The sequence below is a fragment of the Pipistrellus kuhlii genome, unplaced genomic scaffold (assembly GCF_014108245.1).
Source record: "Pipistrellus kuhlii isolate mPipKuh1 unplaced genomic scaffold, mPipKuh1.p scaffold_m20_p_44, whole genome shotgun sequence".
Lineage (NCBI taxonomy): Eukaryota > Metazoa > Chordata > Mammalia > Chiroptera > Vespertilionidae > Pipistrellus > Pipistrellus kuhlii.
Window position 1 is genome coordinate 2,774,374 of NW_023425545.1, and position 14,348 is coordinate 2,788,721.

Below are 14,348 nucleotides of genomic sequence, written 5' to 3' on the forward strand. Positions count from 1 at the left end.
GTTCGAGGGGTCCCACAAGCAGATGCCCCATGAGGCCCAGGGAGATGCCGAGGGGCAGGGCGCGGCCCTCGGCCTGGGAAGCTGTGTGTATCGGGGCACGGCCTGAACACACACACTCTCTCTCGCGCGCGCGCACACACACACACACACACACACACACACATGCACAGAGGGCCATCCTCGGGGACCTCACACAAGAGCCCCCCCTCAAACAGTCAGGGACTCGCTGAGCACCTGCTGAGGCCAGAGTCGTGGCGTTCCCGAGGGGGGTCCCAGGCCGCGGGCCAGGGCCCGGGTCCCGAGAGAGAGGCCCACCCCCCGAGTCCCAGGCCCGAAAGGCCGCCCGGGAGCCGCCCGCCCCGGCCGACGGGGGCCCAGGATGGAGAGCCCCAGCCTTGGCTCTGCCCGGGAGCGGCTGCCGGAGCCAGGCCGCTTAGCGCCTGGCGGCCCTCCCTCCCCACACCTGCTGCCTCCGCACCTGCCAGCGCCCGTCACTGCCAGCGCCCGGCAGGCTAACGAGGCCCGCCCCCCTCAGGCGCCCCTCCCGGCCTGGCCCGGGTCCGGGTGTGAGGGCGGGCCAGGGGCCCACACACGGACAGACTGGGGTTCAGACAGCACCACGGCTCGCACCCATGGCCAGGGCCCTTTCTCTGCGCGAGGCCTGGCTGGGCCCCTGGCCTGCTCCTCGGTCTGCACGTGCCAGGCTTAATGGCTGCCAAGAGTTGGGGAGGAGGGACTCCTGAGCCTGGTCCTCTCCTGTCTGTGCCCCCTGTGCCCCCTGCCCGTCCCCCGGGCTCACACATGCTCAGCCCAAGTCCATCCCAATCCGCTGGGCCTGTCGGGGGCCCTCGTGGCCGTGGAGGGTGCAGGCCCGCGCCCTGCGATGGAGCGAGGTCGGAGGCTGTGGCTCGAGTGTGTGTTCCCGGGGGTCCTCGGGGCGTCCCAGGGCCTCGCACTGGGAAGGGGAGAGGACGCGGGCTGGCCCAGGCCCAGGCTGGGCAGCTCCGGTTTCCCTCCTTGGCTCCTGGCCCTGGAGGCAGGTGCAGGAGACAGACAGGCAGGCCCTGCCGGTCCCCAAGGAGCCCGGGCTGCGCAGGGAGGGGTGTAGGGGAGGCCCGGCCGCTGGGCCTGGGAGGGGCCGTGTGGGGTGCCCTCCTGCAGCTGGCTCATCCCTGCCTGGCCCTCTCACCTGGGCCCATGAAGACCCCGCAGTCAGGCCCGTTTCTCTGGCCACGTGGATGGCAGCTCGGGGTCCCCCGGGCCGTCCAGCAAGGCTGACCTGACCAGAGTCACCCACGGAGGAGGGACCAGGGGAAGCCGGGGCCCTGCAGTACTCAGGGTGCAGAGTCAGCGGGGAGCTCAGCCCCTGACCCGGTCCCGCGGGCCGCCTCTGTGCCACCCTCCCCCGCACAGCCAGCCGGTTAGCAGGAGTCCCCGTCTCCTCACAGCCGCCTCTGTGCCACCCTCCCCCGCACAGCCAGCCGGTTAGCAGGAGTCCCCGTCTCCTCACAGCCGCATGCCCCGGGGCCCCACACAGCCAGCTGCCCGGCCGTGGGGACTGTGAGCCCCGCCTGGGCTCTGGTGCCTCAGGTGCTGGGACGGCGGGGGTGGGGGTGGGAGAGCTCACGGGCACCAACACCCCCCCTGCCACCCCCAGCCCTGCCGCTCGGCGAGGCACCAGGCTGCAGACGCGCTGAGGGGCGGCCGGGGCACCTGACCGACGGCCGCTGCGGGGCCGGGCTGCTGAGTGGGAATCAGAGACGCGGTAACTGGATCTGCGGGGCGGGCGTGTGATCGGGTTCCGTTTCCACCGTTTCCTCGGTGGCCTGTGCGACCGGAGCCAGCGTGCTGGGCGAGGCCTCGGGGGTCGGGGCCTGAGGGGGCCGCGGGGAGAGGCCTCGGGCAGGACAGGCCGGATCCTGGGCCCAGCAGACCGGGGGGGGCGCGGAGGTGGCCAGGCTTTGCCGGGGGCACCCCCAGCCCAGGGCCCCTCCGGGCCGGGCCGCCGGGAGTGGCTGAAATCCAAGCTGGGGAGTGACAGGCGGCTGCTGTCCCCGAGCCGGCCAGCGCCGATCCGCCTCCGCCCGCCCTCCGCCGCCCGCGGGCCACGTAAGAGCCGCCGGCCGCGGCCACCGGTCAGAGGCGGCGGGTCCATGACGCTGGCAGGGCCGCGGGGCCGCGGGCCAGCCCAGCCGTGCCGGGCGCCGGGGGGCCGTCCGGGGCCGTGAACACAGCGCGCCGCCTGGCCGTCCGGCCGTCCGCCCGTCCACGATGCCCACCAACGGGCTCCACCAGGTGCTCAAGATCCAGTTCGGCCTCCTCAACGACACCGACCGCTACCTGACGGCCGAGAGCTTCGGCTTCAAGGTCAACGCCTCGGCGCCCAGCCTCAAGCGCAAGCAGACGTGGGTGCTGGAGCCGGACCCGGGCCAGGGCAACGCCGTGCTGTTCCGCAGCAGCCACCTGGGCCGCTACCTGTCGGCCGAGGAGGACGGGCGCGTGGCCTGCGAGGCGGAGCGGCCGGGCCGCGACTGCCGCTTCCTGGTGCTGCCGCAGCCGGACGGGCGCTGGGCGCTGCAGTCCGAGCCGCACGGCCGCTTCTTCGGCGGCACCGAGGACCGGCTGTCCTGCTTCGCCACCGCCGTGTCGCCGGCCGAGCTGTGGACCGTGCACCTGGCCATCCACCCGCAGGCCCACCTGCTGAGCGTGAGCCGGCGGCGCTACGTGCACCTGTGCCCGCAGGAGGACGAGATGGCGGCCGACGGCAACGCGCCCTGGGGCGTGGACGCGCTGGTCACCCTGGTCTTCCAGGGCCGGCGCTACTGCCTACGCTCCTGCGACAGCCGCTACCTGCGCAGCGACGGCCGGCTGGTGCGCGAGCCCGAGGCCCGCGCCCGCTACACGCTGGAGTTCAAGGCCGGCAAGCTGGCCTTCAAGGACTGCGACGGCCGCTACCTGGCGCCCGCGGGGCCCACGGGCACGCTCCGGGCGGGGCGCAGCACGCGGCCCGGCAAGGACGAGCTGTTCGACCTGGAGGAGAGCCACCCGCAGGTGGTGCTGCTGGCCGCCAACCGGCGCTACGTGTCCGTGCGGCAAGGTGGGCGAGGGCCGCCCAGGGGTCGTGGCCGGTGGGGAACACGTGTGTGCTGCTGCGGGGGCTGCGGGCCGTGGTGGGGTCCCCGGGAGGGCTGCCGGCTGTGGGGTCAGAAGGAAGGGGCTCTGGCCCGGCTGGTGGGGCTCAGCAGCTGAGTGTCCACCTAGGAGCCAGGAGGTCAGGGTTCGATTCCTGGTCGGGGCGCAGGCCCGGGTTGTGGGCTCCATCTCCAGTGGGGGGCGTGCAGGAGGCAGCCGGTCCATGATTCTCTCTCATCATGGATGTTTCTCTCCCTTTCTCTCTGAAATCAATAAAAATATGTAAAACATATATTTAAAAAAGAAGCAGGGGCTCTGCCTCAGGATGGCTGGGCAGCTGCTGAGAGCCACGTGGGCAGTGCCCAGCGGGTGTGGGCAAGGCCCCCTGCCCCTCACCACCCCCTTTCTGAACTTTAGAGGACGTCGGAGGGGCTGGGGCCAGGGCAGGGGCCAGCAGGTCAGAGTGAGGCAGAGCAGTGTTCCCACGCCCGCGTGGCTCACAGGCGGTCCTCGTCCAGCCCCAGGAGAGGGGAGGGGAGCGGCGAGGGGCCTGGGGCCTTCCAGTCTGGGGGGCGCAGGGAGCAGCCTGAGCTCCTGGTCGGTGTGGCTGGGCTCCCCGCCTCCAGGGTCATGTGACCAGTGGGCGCTTTCTCAGGCAGCCCCAGCCTGTGGGTGACACAGGGGTGGGAGCCGAGGTCCTGCGGTCTCTGCTGCCTCCCAGTGGGTGGGGCTCTGGCTCTCTGCACCCTGAGTGCCGACACACCCAGACCTGGCATGAAGCCACCCTGTGCGGAGGGCAGAGGCCTGGCATGGGCGCCTGGGAGGGTGCCCTCCCCAGCTATCGGGCCTGCCTGTAGTCAGGGTTCTCAGCCCACCCAGCAGGGCAGGGCGAGGGGGATCCCAACACCCTGAGCGTGGTCCTGGCGGGTCCCTCCCACCACAGGCCTGAGGTCCAGCTGCCCGGCATCCCGCTCGGGCCAGGCCCAGGGCCTTGCTTTGCCAGCGGACCGCAGGTTAGGATGCGAAAAAGCTGCCAACGGCACAGCACCTGCTCGTGTCCAGCTGTGAGCCAGCTCCTGGGGCGCAGGAGGTGAGGCGGCCGCTGGTGGTGGGTGCGGCCGCGGTGACAGAGATGGTGCTGGGCTCCTACCAGCAATGCCGGCGGTGATGATGGTGTTGGTAGTGTTGGTGTTGAAGATGGCATTGGCGGTGTTGGCAGTGATGGTGATGATGGCGGTGGTGTTGGCGGTGATGTTTGATGGTGTTGGTGATGGTGGCATTGGCGGTGTTGGCAGTGATGGTGATGATGGCGGTGGTGTTGGCGGTGATGTTTGATGGTGTTGGTGTTGGTGGTGATGGTGGCATTGGCGGTGTTGGCAGTGATGGTGATGATGGCGGTGGTGTTGGTAGTGTTGGTGTTGAAGATGGCATTGGCGGTGTTGGCAGTGATGGTGATGACGACGGTGGTGTTGGCGGTGATGTTTGATGGTGTTGGTGTTGGTGGTGATGGTGGCATTGGCGGTTTTGGCAGTGATGGTGATGATGGCGGTGATGTTGGTAGTGATGGTGGTGCTGGTAGTGATGGTAATGATGGCGTTGGTGGTGTGGTGATGGTGGCATTGGTGGTGGTGATGAGGTTGGCAGTGGTGGTGGCTTGGAGATGGTGAGGACGATGGTGGTGAGGCCTGGGCCATTTTTCATTCCCTGGCCACCCTTGACCTGAACCCCAGGCTCTGCTTCAGGTAGCCTTGGCCCCCCCTCCCAGGACTCCTGGGAGACCCCACATGGAAATGGGAGGCTGGACGGTGAGGTGGGTTCAGCCCCGGCCCAGTGCCCAGGAGGAAAGCTCAGACCTTGGCTGTGGCACCGGGAAGGACGGGCACCCCACATAGCAGCTTAGGGCCGAGCTATAAATAGAGGCCGGTGTCAGTGCTGGCCGAGGGGAGCAGATTATCTGCTGGTTAGCAAGGCCGGGATGTGCCAGCACGGAAGGGCCTAGCTACGGGCTGTGGTCAGTGTGGGGGTTCCACAGCCCCTGGGCAGAGCTTTTGGATCCTGGAGAGGTGCCTTAAACCCTCTCGGGTTCTTTAAAAAATATATATTTTATTGATTTTTCACAGAGAGGGAGAGGGATAGAGTTAGAAACATCGATGAGAGAGAATCATCGATCAGCTGCCTCTTGCACACCCCCTACTGGGGATATGCCCGCAACCAAGGTACATGCCCTTGACCGGAATCGAACCCAGGACCTCTCAGTCCGCAGGCTGATGCTCTATCCACTGAGCCACACTGATTTGGGCCCCCCTTGGGTTCTGGAGGAGCCGCTCTGGCCTCCCCACCCGCCCAGGGAGAGGCGTGAGGGGCTTCCCGTCTCCTCCCTCCAGGGGTCAACGTCTCAGCCAACCAAGACGAAGAGCTGGACCATGAGACCTTCCTAATGCAGATCGACCGGGAGACAAAGAAGTGCACCTTCTACGCCTGCATTGGGGGCTACTGGGCCCTGGTCACCCACGGGGGCATCCAGGCCACCGCCACCCAAGTGTGAGGGCGCCATCCCCACCCCCACGTCCACCAGCACCTTCACTTCCACCTCCTCCACCTTATCACCACAACCACCACCTCCTCCATCACCTCCACCTCCACCTCCACCTCCACCACCACCACCACCACCACCACCACCACTACCACCTCCACCCCCATCACATCCACTACCATCTCCACCTTCACCACCACCTTCATCTCCACCTCCTCCTCCACCACCACCTCCTCCATCACCTCCACCTCCATCTCCACCTCCACCACCACCACCACCACCACCACCTCCACCCCCATCACATCCACTACCATCTCCACCTCCACCTCCACCTCCACCACCACCACCACCACCTCCTCCACCTCCATCACCATCTCCTCCACCTCCATCACCTCCACCACTACCTCCACCTCCACCACAGGATATTGTTAGCAGCCCAGCCAGGGAGAATGCCCACTGGGGTGAGGGACAGCTTAGTGGAATGGGGTGGGCATATTAGTGGAAGGCAAGTGCCAGTCCCTCCCCTGGGGGTGGTAGTGGACTTGAAGGGGTGGGGAGCCCCGGCCCTGAGCTCTGAAGGGCCCTTGTCCCGCCCTCAGCTCAGCCAGCACCATGTTTGAGGTGGAGTGGCGTGGCCGGCGGGTGGCCCTCAAGGCCCACAACGGGCGCTACGTGTGCATGAAGAAGAACGGGCAGCTGGCGGCCACCAGCGACTTCGTGGGTGAGGCTCCGGCCCCTCCCGCGGTGGTGCTGCCCTGGCACTGCGCCCGGGCCATCCTGGCGGGCGGCGGGCGGCATTGGCAGGGTCGCCTGGGGAGCAGACCCGGGCGGTGCATGGCTTCGCCGAGCGGCCGGCCGACACGGCTCTCGCGCCCGCAGGCCCCGACGAGGAGTTTGTGCTCAAGCTCATCAACCGGCCGCTGCTGGTGCTGCGCGGCCTGGACGGCTTCGTGAGCCAGCGGCGCGGCTCCAGCCAGCTGGACGCCAACCGCTCTGCCTACGACGTCTTCCACCTGAGCTTCAGCGACGGCGCCTACCACATCCGAGGTGCGGGGCCGGGCGGGCGGGGCGGGGCGGGGGGGGGGGGGGGGAGGGGGGCGCCGGCCTGAGCGCCCGCCACTTGCCCCCCCGCAGGCCGCGGCGGCGGGTTCTGGCACACCGGCAGCCACGGCAGCGTGTGCAGCGACGGCGAGCGGCCCGAGGACTTCCTCTTCGAGTTCCGTGAGCACGGCCGCCTGGCCATCCGCGCCCGGAGCGGCAAGTACCTGCGCGGCGGCGCCTCGGGGCTGCTGCGCGCCGACGGGGACGTGCCCGCCGGGTTCGCACTCTGGGAGTACTGAGCTCGGGGGTGCTGGGCTCAGGGGTACTGAGCTCCGGGAGAACTAAGCTCGGGGTGCTGAGCTCTGGGAGTACTGAGCTCGGGGGGTGCTGAGCTCAGGGGTACTGAACTCTAGGGGTGCTGAGCTCTGGGAGAACTGAGCTGAGAGTACTGAGCTCGGGGAGTACTGAGTTCGGGGTGCTGAGCACACCCGTGTCCCCATTAAACCATCTGTCCAGCGGCTGGTGGCTCGAGGCAGCGGCTGGGATGGGGGAGGGTCTGCCCGGCCGCACCGTCACTCCGGAAACAGGGTCACCCACCGCCCTGCACAACCGCGCCCTGGGCCTCTGCTGGTCCCACTCTCCCCGCCAACTTCTCCCAAAATCGGGAGAAGGCGCCCTCGGGGCTGGGCAGCTGGGGGGCCCCCGACAGGCAGCGGTGAGGGGTCCCCAGAGCATCCCTGCTCCCAGTCCGGGTGGGGTTAGGGACCCGGAAACTTGGACAAGTGACACCCATCTTCCCCAACGTGCTGTAGATGGAGGGCCCCTCGGTTCCAGAAGCTCCCTCATCGCCACCCAGTCACCCCCAGTCCAGGAAAGAGGCTTTCAGCCAAGCCCATCCCAACCTGCAGAACCCCCACCTGCCTCACCCTGCAGCCACCCATGTGCCCCCAGAGCAGCTGTCACCCAGAGCCCCAGCTCACACGGACCCCACACCCCCATCGGCTGGGTGACCTGGGACTGCAAGGTGGGGGGCTTGCCCCCGGGGTTGGTCAGGACCTTGAGGACGGGCGATAGAGGGCTGCGGGGGGGAGACAGCCTGAGGCAGGCCCAGAGCCCAGAGGGAGGACCGATGGACCCAGAAGGGGGTGCAGAGTAGGTGCCAGGGCGAGGGGAAGGGCAGGGCAGGCTGGGAAGAGTCCGGGGACAGAGGACTTGCTAGGTCACCCCCAGACCCCTATCCCAGGACCCTCTGGGCCTACTTCCCTCTTGTTAGGGACAAAGCAGGGCCATTAACTGAAGGAGGGACAGACTGCCCAGCGGGCAAGGACGGAGCTGCCCAGCCACAGTCTGTGCTGCCCCCTGGTGGCCTGGAAGAAGATGGTGCTGGGCCCGGATCCCAGAGTGCTGCCCGCCTTGGCCCTCGGCCAGTGTGCTTGGCCCCGCGGCCTGGGGCAGCTGCCGGAGGGGAGGCAGAAAGAGGGGGCTGGGCGGGGGGCAGTGAGGACGGCCCTGCTTCCCTGGGATGAGGCTGGGAGTGGGCGGAGGATGCTGGGGCTGGGGTGAGAGCTGGGCAGGGACATCACCGTGTGGCCATCCAGGGCCTCACAGCCACTCCGTCTGAGTCTGAGGCCCCAGTGGCCCAGGGAGCTGAGGGCCCAGACGGGAGGGGGGCGGGGGAACCTTGGTCCGGTGGCTCCTGGGTGTCACCTCTGGCTGTGCGGCCGCACCCACCCTGCGCCTGCACCGGCCTGTACCTTCTGGGTGTCCGACCGGCAGGTCTTATGCTCACGGCTCCTGTGTCACGGCCGGCTGAGCCCCCCGCCCGTGTGTCCCGCCTCCTCAGACGTGTTTCTCCCCCTTATCCCACGTGTAGCTTGACCTCAGCCCCGGCACAAAGCCCAGCCCGACGCCAGGGCGGCAAAAAGGGGCGGAGTCGAGGTGGCTCGCAGGAAGCCTGTTGTGGCAGCACGGGCTCAGCCAGAGAAGCACCAAGTGACCCCGGGGTCCCGCCCCCGACACCCGGGGCAGAGCGGGCGCTGGGCGGCCCCAGCACGGCACAGGTGCCAGGTGTCCAGGCCCCTGGCAGCACCAAGTCTTTGTGCTTTGGTCACAGGGAGCCCCCGACCTGGGGACCCCAATGGTGCAGGGCAGGGCCAAGGCCCCCGGTGGGCGACGAGGCAGGTGGACGGGCAGTGGAGGGGAAGGAGGGACGGCCGAGGCCCTGAACCAGGACAGGACGGCGGGCGGGCAGGGGAGGGGGCGGCCAGCGTCCACTCGGCTGCCCGGAGAAGTCGCTGTACGTCCCGGCCCCGAGCACGTCCAGAGCCAGGTGGCCGTCGGCAGCCAGCTCACCCTGACCTCCCACCGCCACGCGCAGGCGGCCCTGCCCACTCCGGAGCTGGAAGTAGCCCTTGGTGTGCTGATCCTTCGTGAGAGCAGCAGGGCGGCCGGGGGGTGGCCAGGGGGCGGCGGGGGCCGGGGCGGGGCCGGCCCCTCACAGCAGCAGGAGGCGGGGGCTGCGGAGCTGCTGGTACACCTGCAGGAGGCGCTCGGCCGTGGCCTGGGAGCTGGCCTCGTCCTCCGTGCACAGCCGGTCCCGCAGGGCCTGCACCTCCTGCAGCAGCGCCTGGGGGGGGGGGGACAACAGCTAGGTCCCCACCCTCCCCTGCACGCCCCAAGTCACCCACAAACCCCACTGACGACGGGAGGGGCAGCCCAGGAAGATCTCTCCTCTGGCCTCGCCGTGGGACAGCTGCCTCAGGACAGGCGGGCTGGGGCTGGGGCAGGGGCAGGGCCGGTGGGAGCTGCAGGGCCCCTGGGGCCAGGCGCGGGAGACGTGGGCCGGGCGGCTCACCTCGTGGTTGGCCTGGATCTGCTGGAGGTACTGCACCCGGAGGTCGGGGGGGCTGGAGCCCCGGGCGGCCTGCTCCACCACCAGCCGCTGGGGGACACGGGGGTGAGGAACCAGCTGCCCCGGCGCGATAAGCAGGGTCGCCTCCCCTTAACCTCTTGGCCAGGCGGGTCCTGGGTGCCCACCGGGGGCTGCGGCCAGAGGGTCAGCAGCAAGCCCTGCCCCCTCCCGCTCACACGCAGAGAGGAGGTGGGACTGGCCCGCGCCCCATACCGAGCCCCGGGCCCCAGGGCGCACCCAGCGGCCGTACCTGCATGCGCCCGACGACGGCGTGGTGGGCGCGGCACAGGTTGGCCAGCGAGGAGCTCTCCACCTGGACCTCCAAGGCCTGGACGGGCCCCGCCGGGCACAGGCCGGCCACCGCCACCTGCAGCCCAGGAGAGCCTCGTGGAGCCCGGGCCCGGCTGCCCCTCCCTCCCCTCCCCTCCCCCCCTCCCCCCCTCCCCTCCCCTCCCCCCTCCCCTCCCCTCCTTCCCTCCCTCCCCCCCTCCCCCCATCCCCTCCCCCCATCCCCCCTCCCCTCCCCTCCCTCCCTCCCCCCCCTCCCTTCCCCTCCCCTCCCTCCCCTCCCCTCCCTCCCTCCCCTCCCCTCCCCTCCCCTCCCTCCCCTCCCTCCCTCCCCTCCCCTCCCTCCCTCCCCTCCCCTCCCCTCCCCTCCCCCCCCCCCCCTCCCCTCCCCCCCCTCCCCTCCCTCCCCTCCCCTCCCCTCCCCTCCCGGGCAAAGCTGGGTCTCTGCCCGCCGGCAACTCCCCCCAAGCCCGGCACCGGCCACCGTGTGCGCTCCCCTGGGAAAGAGCCCGCTCCGGGCCCTCGCTCCAGAACGAGGGGCGGCCGCGGCCCGCACGGCTGGGCCAGCCCAGGACCAGGCCCCACCCGCGAGGGGCTCGGAGACGGGAGCCGCTCTGCTTGCCTCCTGGACGATGAGGCGGACCTCGCCGCCGTCCGGGGCCAGCGCCTGGACAGAGGCCAGGGCTCGGGCCCGCACGGCGTCCACGGCGTCGTTCTGGGCCAACAGCCACTGCAGGGTGGCGCAGCAGAGGGACACGCCTGAGGGATGAGGTGCCGGCCGTGAGCGTGGGCGGGCCCCGGGGGCCCCCGCCTCGGTGAGTCCACAAGGCCCCGAGGCCGGGCAATGCCCTCCACCAACCTGAGTCACTGCCCCCCAGGGCAGCTCTGAGCAGCTCTGCCGACACGCGGATGGCGGCCACGGACGGCGGCAGGTACTTGGCGCGCAGGGACTCGGGCCCGGCCGGCTCGCCGCCCGGCCGCCCGCAGGCTCCCAGGAAGGTGCTCACGGGGTCGCCGGGAGGGGGGCAGAGCACGGGGGGCGCGGCCAGGCCCGGGAAGCGCAGGCCCTGCAGCATGTCCACCGTGTGCTCACCCAGGGGCAGGCAGATGCCCTCCTGCTCGGGCAGGACGCCGGGGAGGCACCCGCCCAAGGAGGGGCCCCGGAGCGGGTCCGAGGGGGCCAGGGCCCCGCCCACCACCTCCCGCAGGCTGAGGAAGAGCGCGCAGGACACCGTCAGGGGCAGGTCCAGCGCGCCGTCCGCGCCGGGGCCCAGCAGCAGCGTCACCTCCCGCCGCTCGCCCGGGCCCAGCTGGTCCACGGGGACCGTGTAGGTCACGGCTGAGCTGCCGGGGTCGGGGCCCGCGGCCTGGGAGCCGGGCAGCACCTGGACACACAGGGCCCAGCCGCGGTCCAGGCGGAAGCCGCTGCTGTTCTCCAGCAGGCAGGTGGCCGTCAGCACGTCCCGCGGCTCCCGGCGGCTCCAGGCTGTGGTGGTGGTGCAGGAGACGGGCCGGGCGCCCTCCCGGCTGGCCAGCAGCGCACAGCTCACATTCATGGCCTCGTGCAGACACGTCAGGGCCCTGTTGCGCTGGTCCACGGCCTTCTTCAGGGAGGACACTCTGGGCGGCGGGCGGCACCGGGAGGAGCGGGGAGCGGGGTCAGGAGGGACCGGACTCTGTTCCCGCAACGCAGCCCCGTGGTCCGGCCTCACCCACCAGGCCAGGGAGGCGGCGCCCAGGGAGGCCGCAGCCTGGGTGCGCTCCGGGGGCACGGCGGGCAGCGAGGGGGCCAGAGGAGGGGCTGGCGGCATCACTGAGCACAGAGCAGAGGAGCCTCTGAGGAGAGCCTCCCACGTCCCCTCCGAGGAGGGGGGCAGCCTGGCCCCGCTGGGGGACCCGGTGCGCCCGGCCGCCTCCGGACAGCCTCTCACCTCTCCGAGGCGGTGCCGATGCCGCAGAGCAGGTCCTTGATCTTCCGGCCAGAGTCCGCCGCGGTGCCCCGGGCGCGCAGAGGGGGCGCGGGGCGCGGGTCCACGCGGCAGGTCAGCAGGCGGCCCTTGGCGGACAGGGCCAGGAGCTCGGTGCCCCCTGCAGACGGACACGGGCCGGGCCCAGTGGGCGGGAGGAGGGCGGTGGCCGGGGCAGCTCCCCCAGACTCCTGCCCGCGCCGGAGGAGGACCGGGACGGCTGGACGCGCCAGGGGCGGCCGGAGGTGCCCGGGTTCGAGCCCACACGTCCCCCAGGGCCCTTCCCGGGAGGGGACGGGGCCTGGACTGGAAGGGGCCCCCGTGGGCCACCGCGCCTGTGGGCTCCTGCGTGCTACCCCACGGGCCCTGCCCCCACCGTGGCCCTCTTCCCGGCGGGGACAGGGGCCTTTCCCCGTCACGCGCCTCTTTCACGCTGGACACTGCGCGGCCTAGGCCGACGCGTGGGCCACCAAACGGGAGCATGCCCCGGGCAGACTGCTGACCCCGACACGGGACAGACACACAGACAGGCTCAGGGCTCAGGAAGCCGCGCCTCCGTGAAGCCAAGGCCAGCTCTCCCCACTGCCCACCGAGCACAGACCCCCACCCCCACCCCACCCCACCCGGACACAGAAAGGCCCGTCCACCAGGAGGCCGCCCGCGGGCCGGCCGCCCTGCAGGGCTACAGCAGCCGGGGACAGGCCGGAGGAGGCCGGCTCGCCAGCCCCAGGCTCGTACCTTCAGGCGACCTGGCCGCGGCCGCGAGGGTGACGACGCTGCAGACGCCCAGGCTGGCGGGACACAGCAGAGCGGGCAGGCCTGCCGGGCCGTCGGGCGGCACGGGGTCCCCGGGGGCGCCTCCTGGCGCCAGGTCCACCGCGCAGAGGCCGGCCGGGGTGCTGTGGTAGAGGCGGCTGTCCCCGGCGCCGGCCGCGCAGAGCACCGGGCCCGGCAGGCAGTACTCCCGCAGCTCGGGCACCAGACTCCCCGCCTCGTCCCAGCCGGCCTTGATGGCCAGGGTCCGGCCGTGGCGGCCGAGCGCCACCAGGCAGTCCAAGTCTGCGCCCTCGGGGCCCGCGGCCGAGGGCTCCGTCTTCAAGGCCCCGATGAAGGCGATGGGCTCCTCCAGGTGGTGGAGGATCCTGACCAGGGCCTTGGGGTCGCCAGGGGCCAAGCCGGAGGTGACCAGGGTCTGCAGCACCACAGAGCAGAGCTGGCCGTCCGGGAGGCCACAGAGGATCACGGGCGACTGCAGGAGGGCGGCGTCGGCTCCGAAGAGGAGCCCGAAGAGGGACCCCTCCAGCGTGAGGGCCCTGGGGCCCTGCGGGGGGCCGAGCGGGGCCCCGGGGCTGGGCAGGGACACGCAGCACAGCACCGGGAGGAGGTGGGGGGCCTGGGCCTCCCCGGCACTCCCCGCTGGGGGCGTGTGGGTGGACAGCTCCACCTCCCCGATCTGGCCTCTGGGCCCGCGGTCCTCCCCGGGACACGGACACTCAAACAGCCGCACCTTCCACTGGGCGGGGCCCTGCGCCAGCGCCACCAGCAGGTCGCCCAGCACCGTGAAGGCGCACAGCGAGGCGTCGGGGAGCACGCAGGTGTCCGGGTCTACAGGGGTCACGGGGAAGGGGCACTCGCCGTCCTCGTCGGCCCCATCGCTCTGGCTCACAGACCTTCGGGAACAGGGGGGGTGTCACTGCCGGGAGCCACCTGCTGTCTCCATGGCAACCTGCCGGGCGACCCTCCTTACCTGCGGGCCCGGTCCAAAGACAGGCAGTAGACGCCCCTGCGGGCGCACAGGGCGAGCAGCGCCCGGCGGGGGGCCAGGACCTCCAGGTGCCACACCTGCGCGGGAAACCTGTACGCCGCCTGGCGGCCGCGGGGGGGCGGCGGAGGCTCCGGTCCGAACACGCTCCTCGGACGCGCCCCCGCCCCCGCTGACCCGGGCCCCGGGCCCGCCCCCGCGCCGCGCCCCTCGCCCGGGCCCCGCGCTCACGGTCAGCTGCCGCGCCTCCCGGTCGTAGACGTAGACCAGCTCCCGCCCGGCGGCCAGGAGGACCTCGGCGCCCAGCGGCAGCACGCGGGGCCCCGCCGCCAGGCCCCCGACCGGGCAGCTGAAGCCCGCCAGGTAGTGCACGCGCGGCGCCGGCGCGGCCATGGTGCGAGCGGCCGCCGGGAAGCGCGGGGCGCGGGGGAGGCCGCTCGGCGGGGAGCCGCTGAGGAGGCGGCCGAGGAGGCGGCGGGGGCGCCGTACGGCCGCCCACGCTGCGGCGCGGCCTCCGCCGTAAAACCGCGCGGCGGGGCGGGGCCAACACAGGAACCGGGCGTGGCCAATGCAGGGGCGGGGCGGGGCCAGTGCAAGATGCAGGAACGGGGCGTGGCCTGGGTGAGCAGGGGCGGGGCGGGGGCCTGGAGTCTGGGCTGCAGGCCCGCTCAGGGGCGCGGCGGGGACGGAGCTGCAGTAAAGATGGGGGCGCCG

General features: G+C 71.5%; 2 protein-coding genes across 4 annotated transcripts; one reads left to right on the plus strand and one right to left on the minus strand.

The window, feature by feature from the left end:
* Positions 1–1,755: 1,755 nt before the first annotated feature.
* On the plus strand, positions 1,756–7,546 carry FSCN2 (fascin actin-bundling protein 2, retinal). Its single transcript, XM_036412282.2, has 5 exons — positions 1,756–3,097; positions 5,517–5,673; positions 6,265–6,386; positions 6,545–6,712; positions 6,800–7,546. The coding sequence occupies exons 1-5, from the start codon at positions 2,272–2,274 to the stop codon at positions 7,003–7,005; spliced, it is 1,479 nt and encodes a 492-aa protein (XP_036268175.1). The 5' UTR covers positions 1,756–2,271; the 3' UTR covers positions 7,006–7,546.
* A 1,099-nt stretch (positions 7,547–8,645) lies between these two features.
* FAAP100 (FA core complex associated protein 100) lies at positions 8,646–14,129 on the minus strand. Of its 3 annotated transcripts, none has more exons than XM_036412199.2 (9): positions 13,866–14,121; positions 13,620–13,738; positions 12,611–13,542; positions 11,834–11,993; positions 10,765–11,546; positions 10,528–10,664; positions 9,868–9,984; positions 9,561–9,647; positions 8,646–9,332 (listed from the first exon to the last, which is right to left on the minus strand). In XM_036412199.2, exons 1-9 carry the CDS (start codon positions 14,025–14,027, stop codon positions 9,201–9,203), a joined length of 2,628 nt encoding a protein of 875 aa, XP_036268092.1. In that variant the 5' UTR covers positions 14,028–14,121; the 3' UTR covers positions 8,646–9,200. The 3 variants fall into 3 exon arrangements, with proteins under 3 accessions (XP_036268092.1, XP_036268093.1, XP_045428208.1); XM_036412200.2 differs by having other exon boundaries at positions 10,765–11,525; positions 11,837–11,993; positions 13,866–14,117; XM_045572252.1 differs by lacking the exon at positions 9,561–9,647 and having other exon boundaries at positions 13,866–14,129.
* Positions 14,130–14,348: the final 219 nt, after the last annotated feature.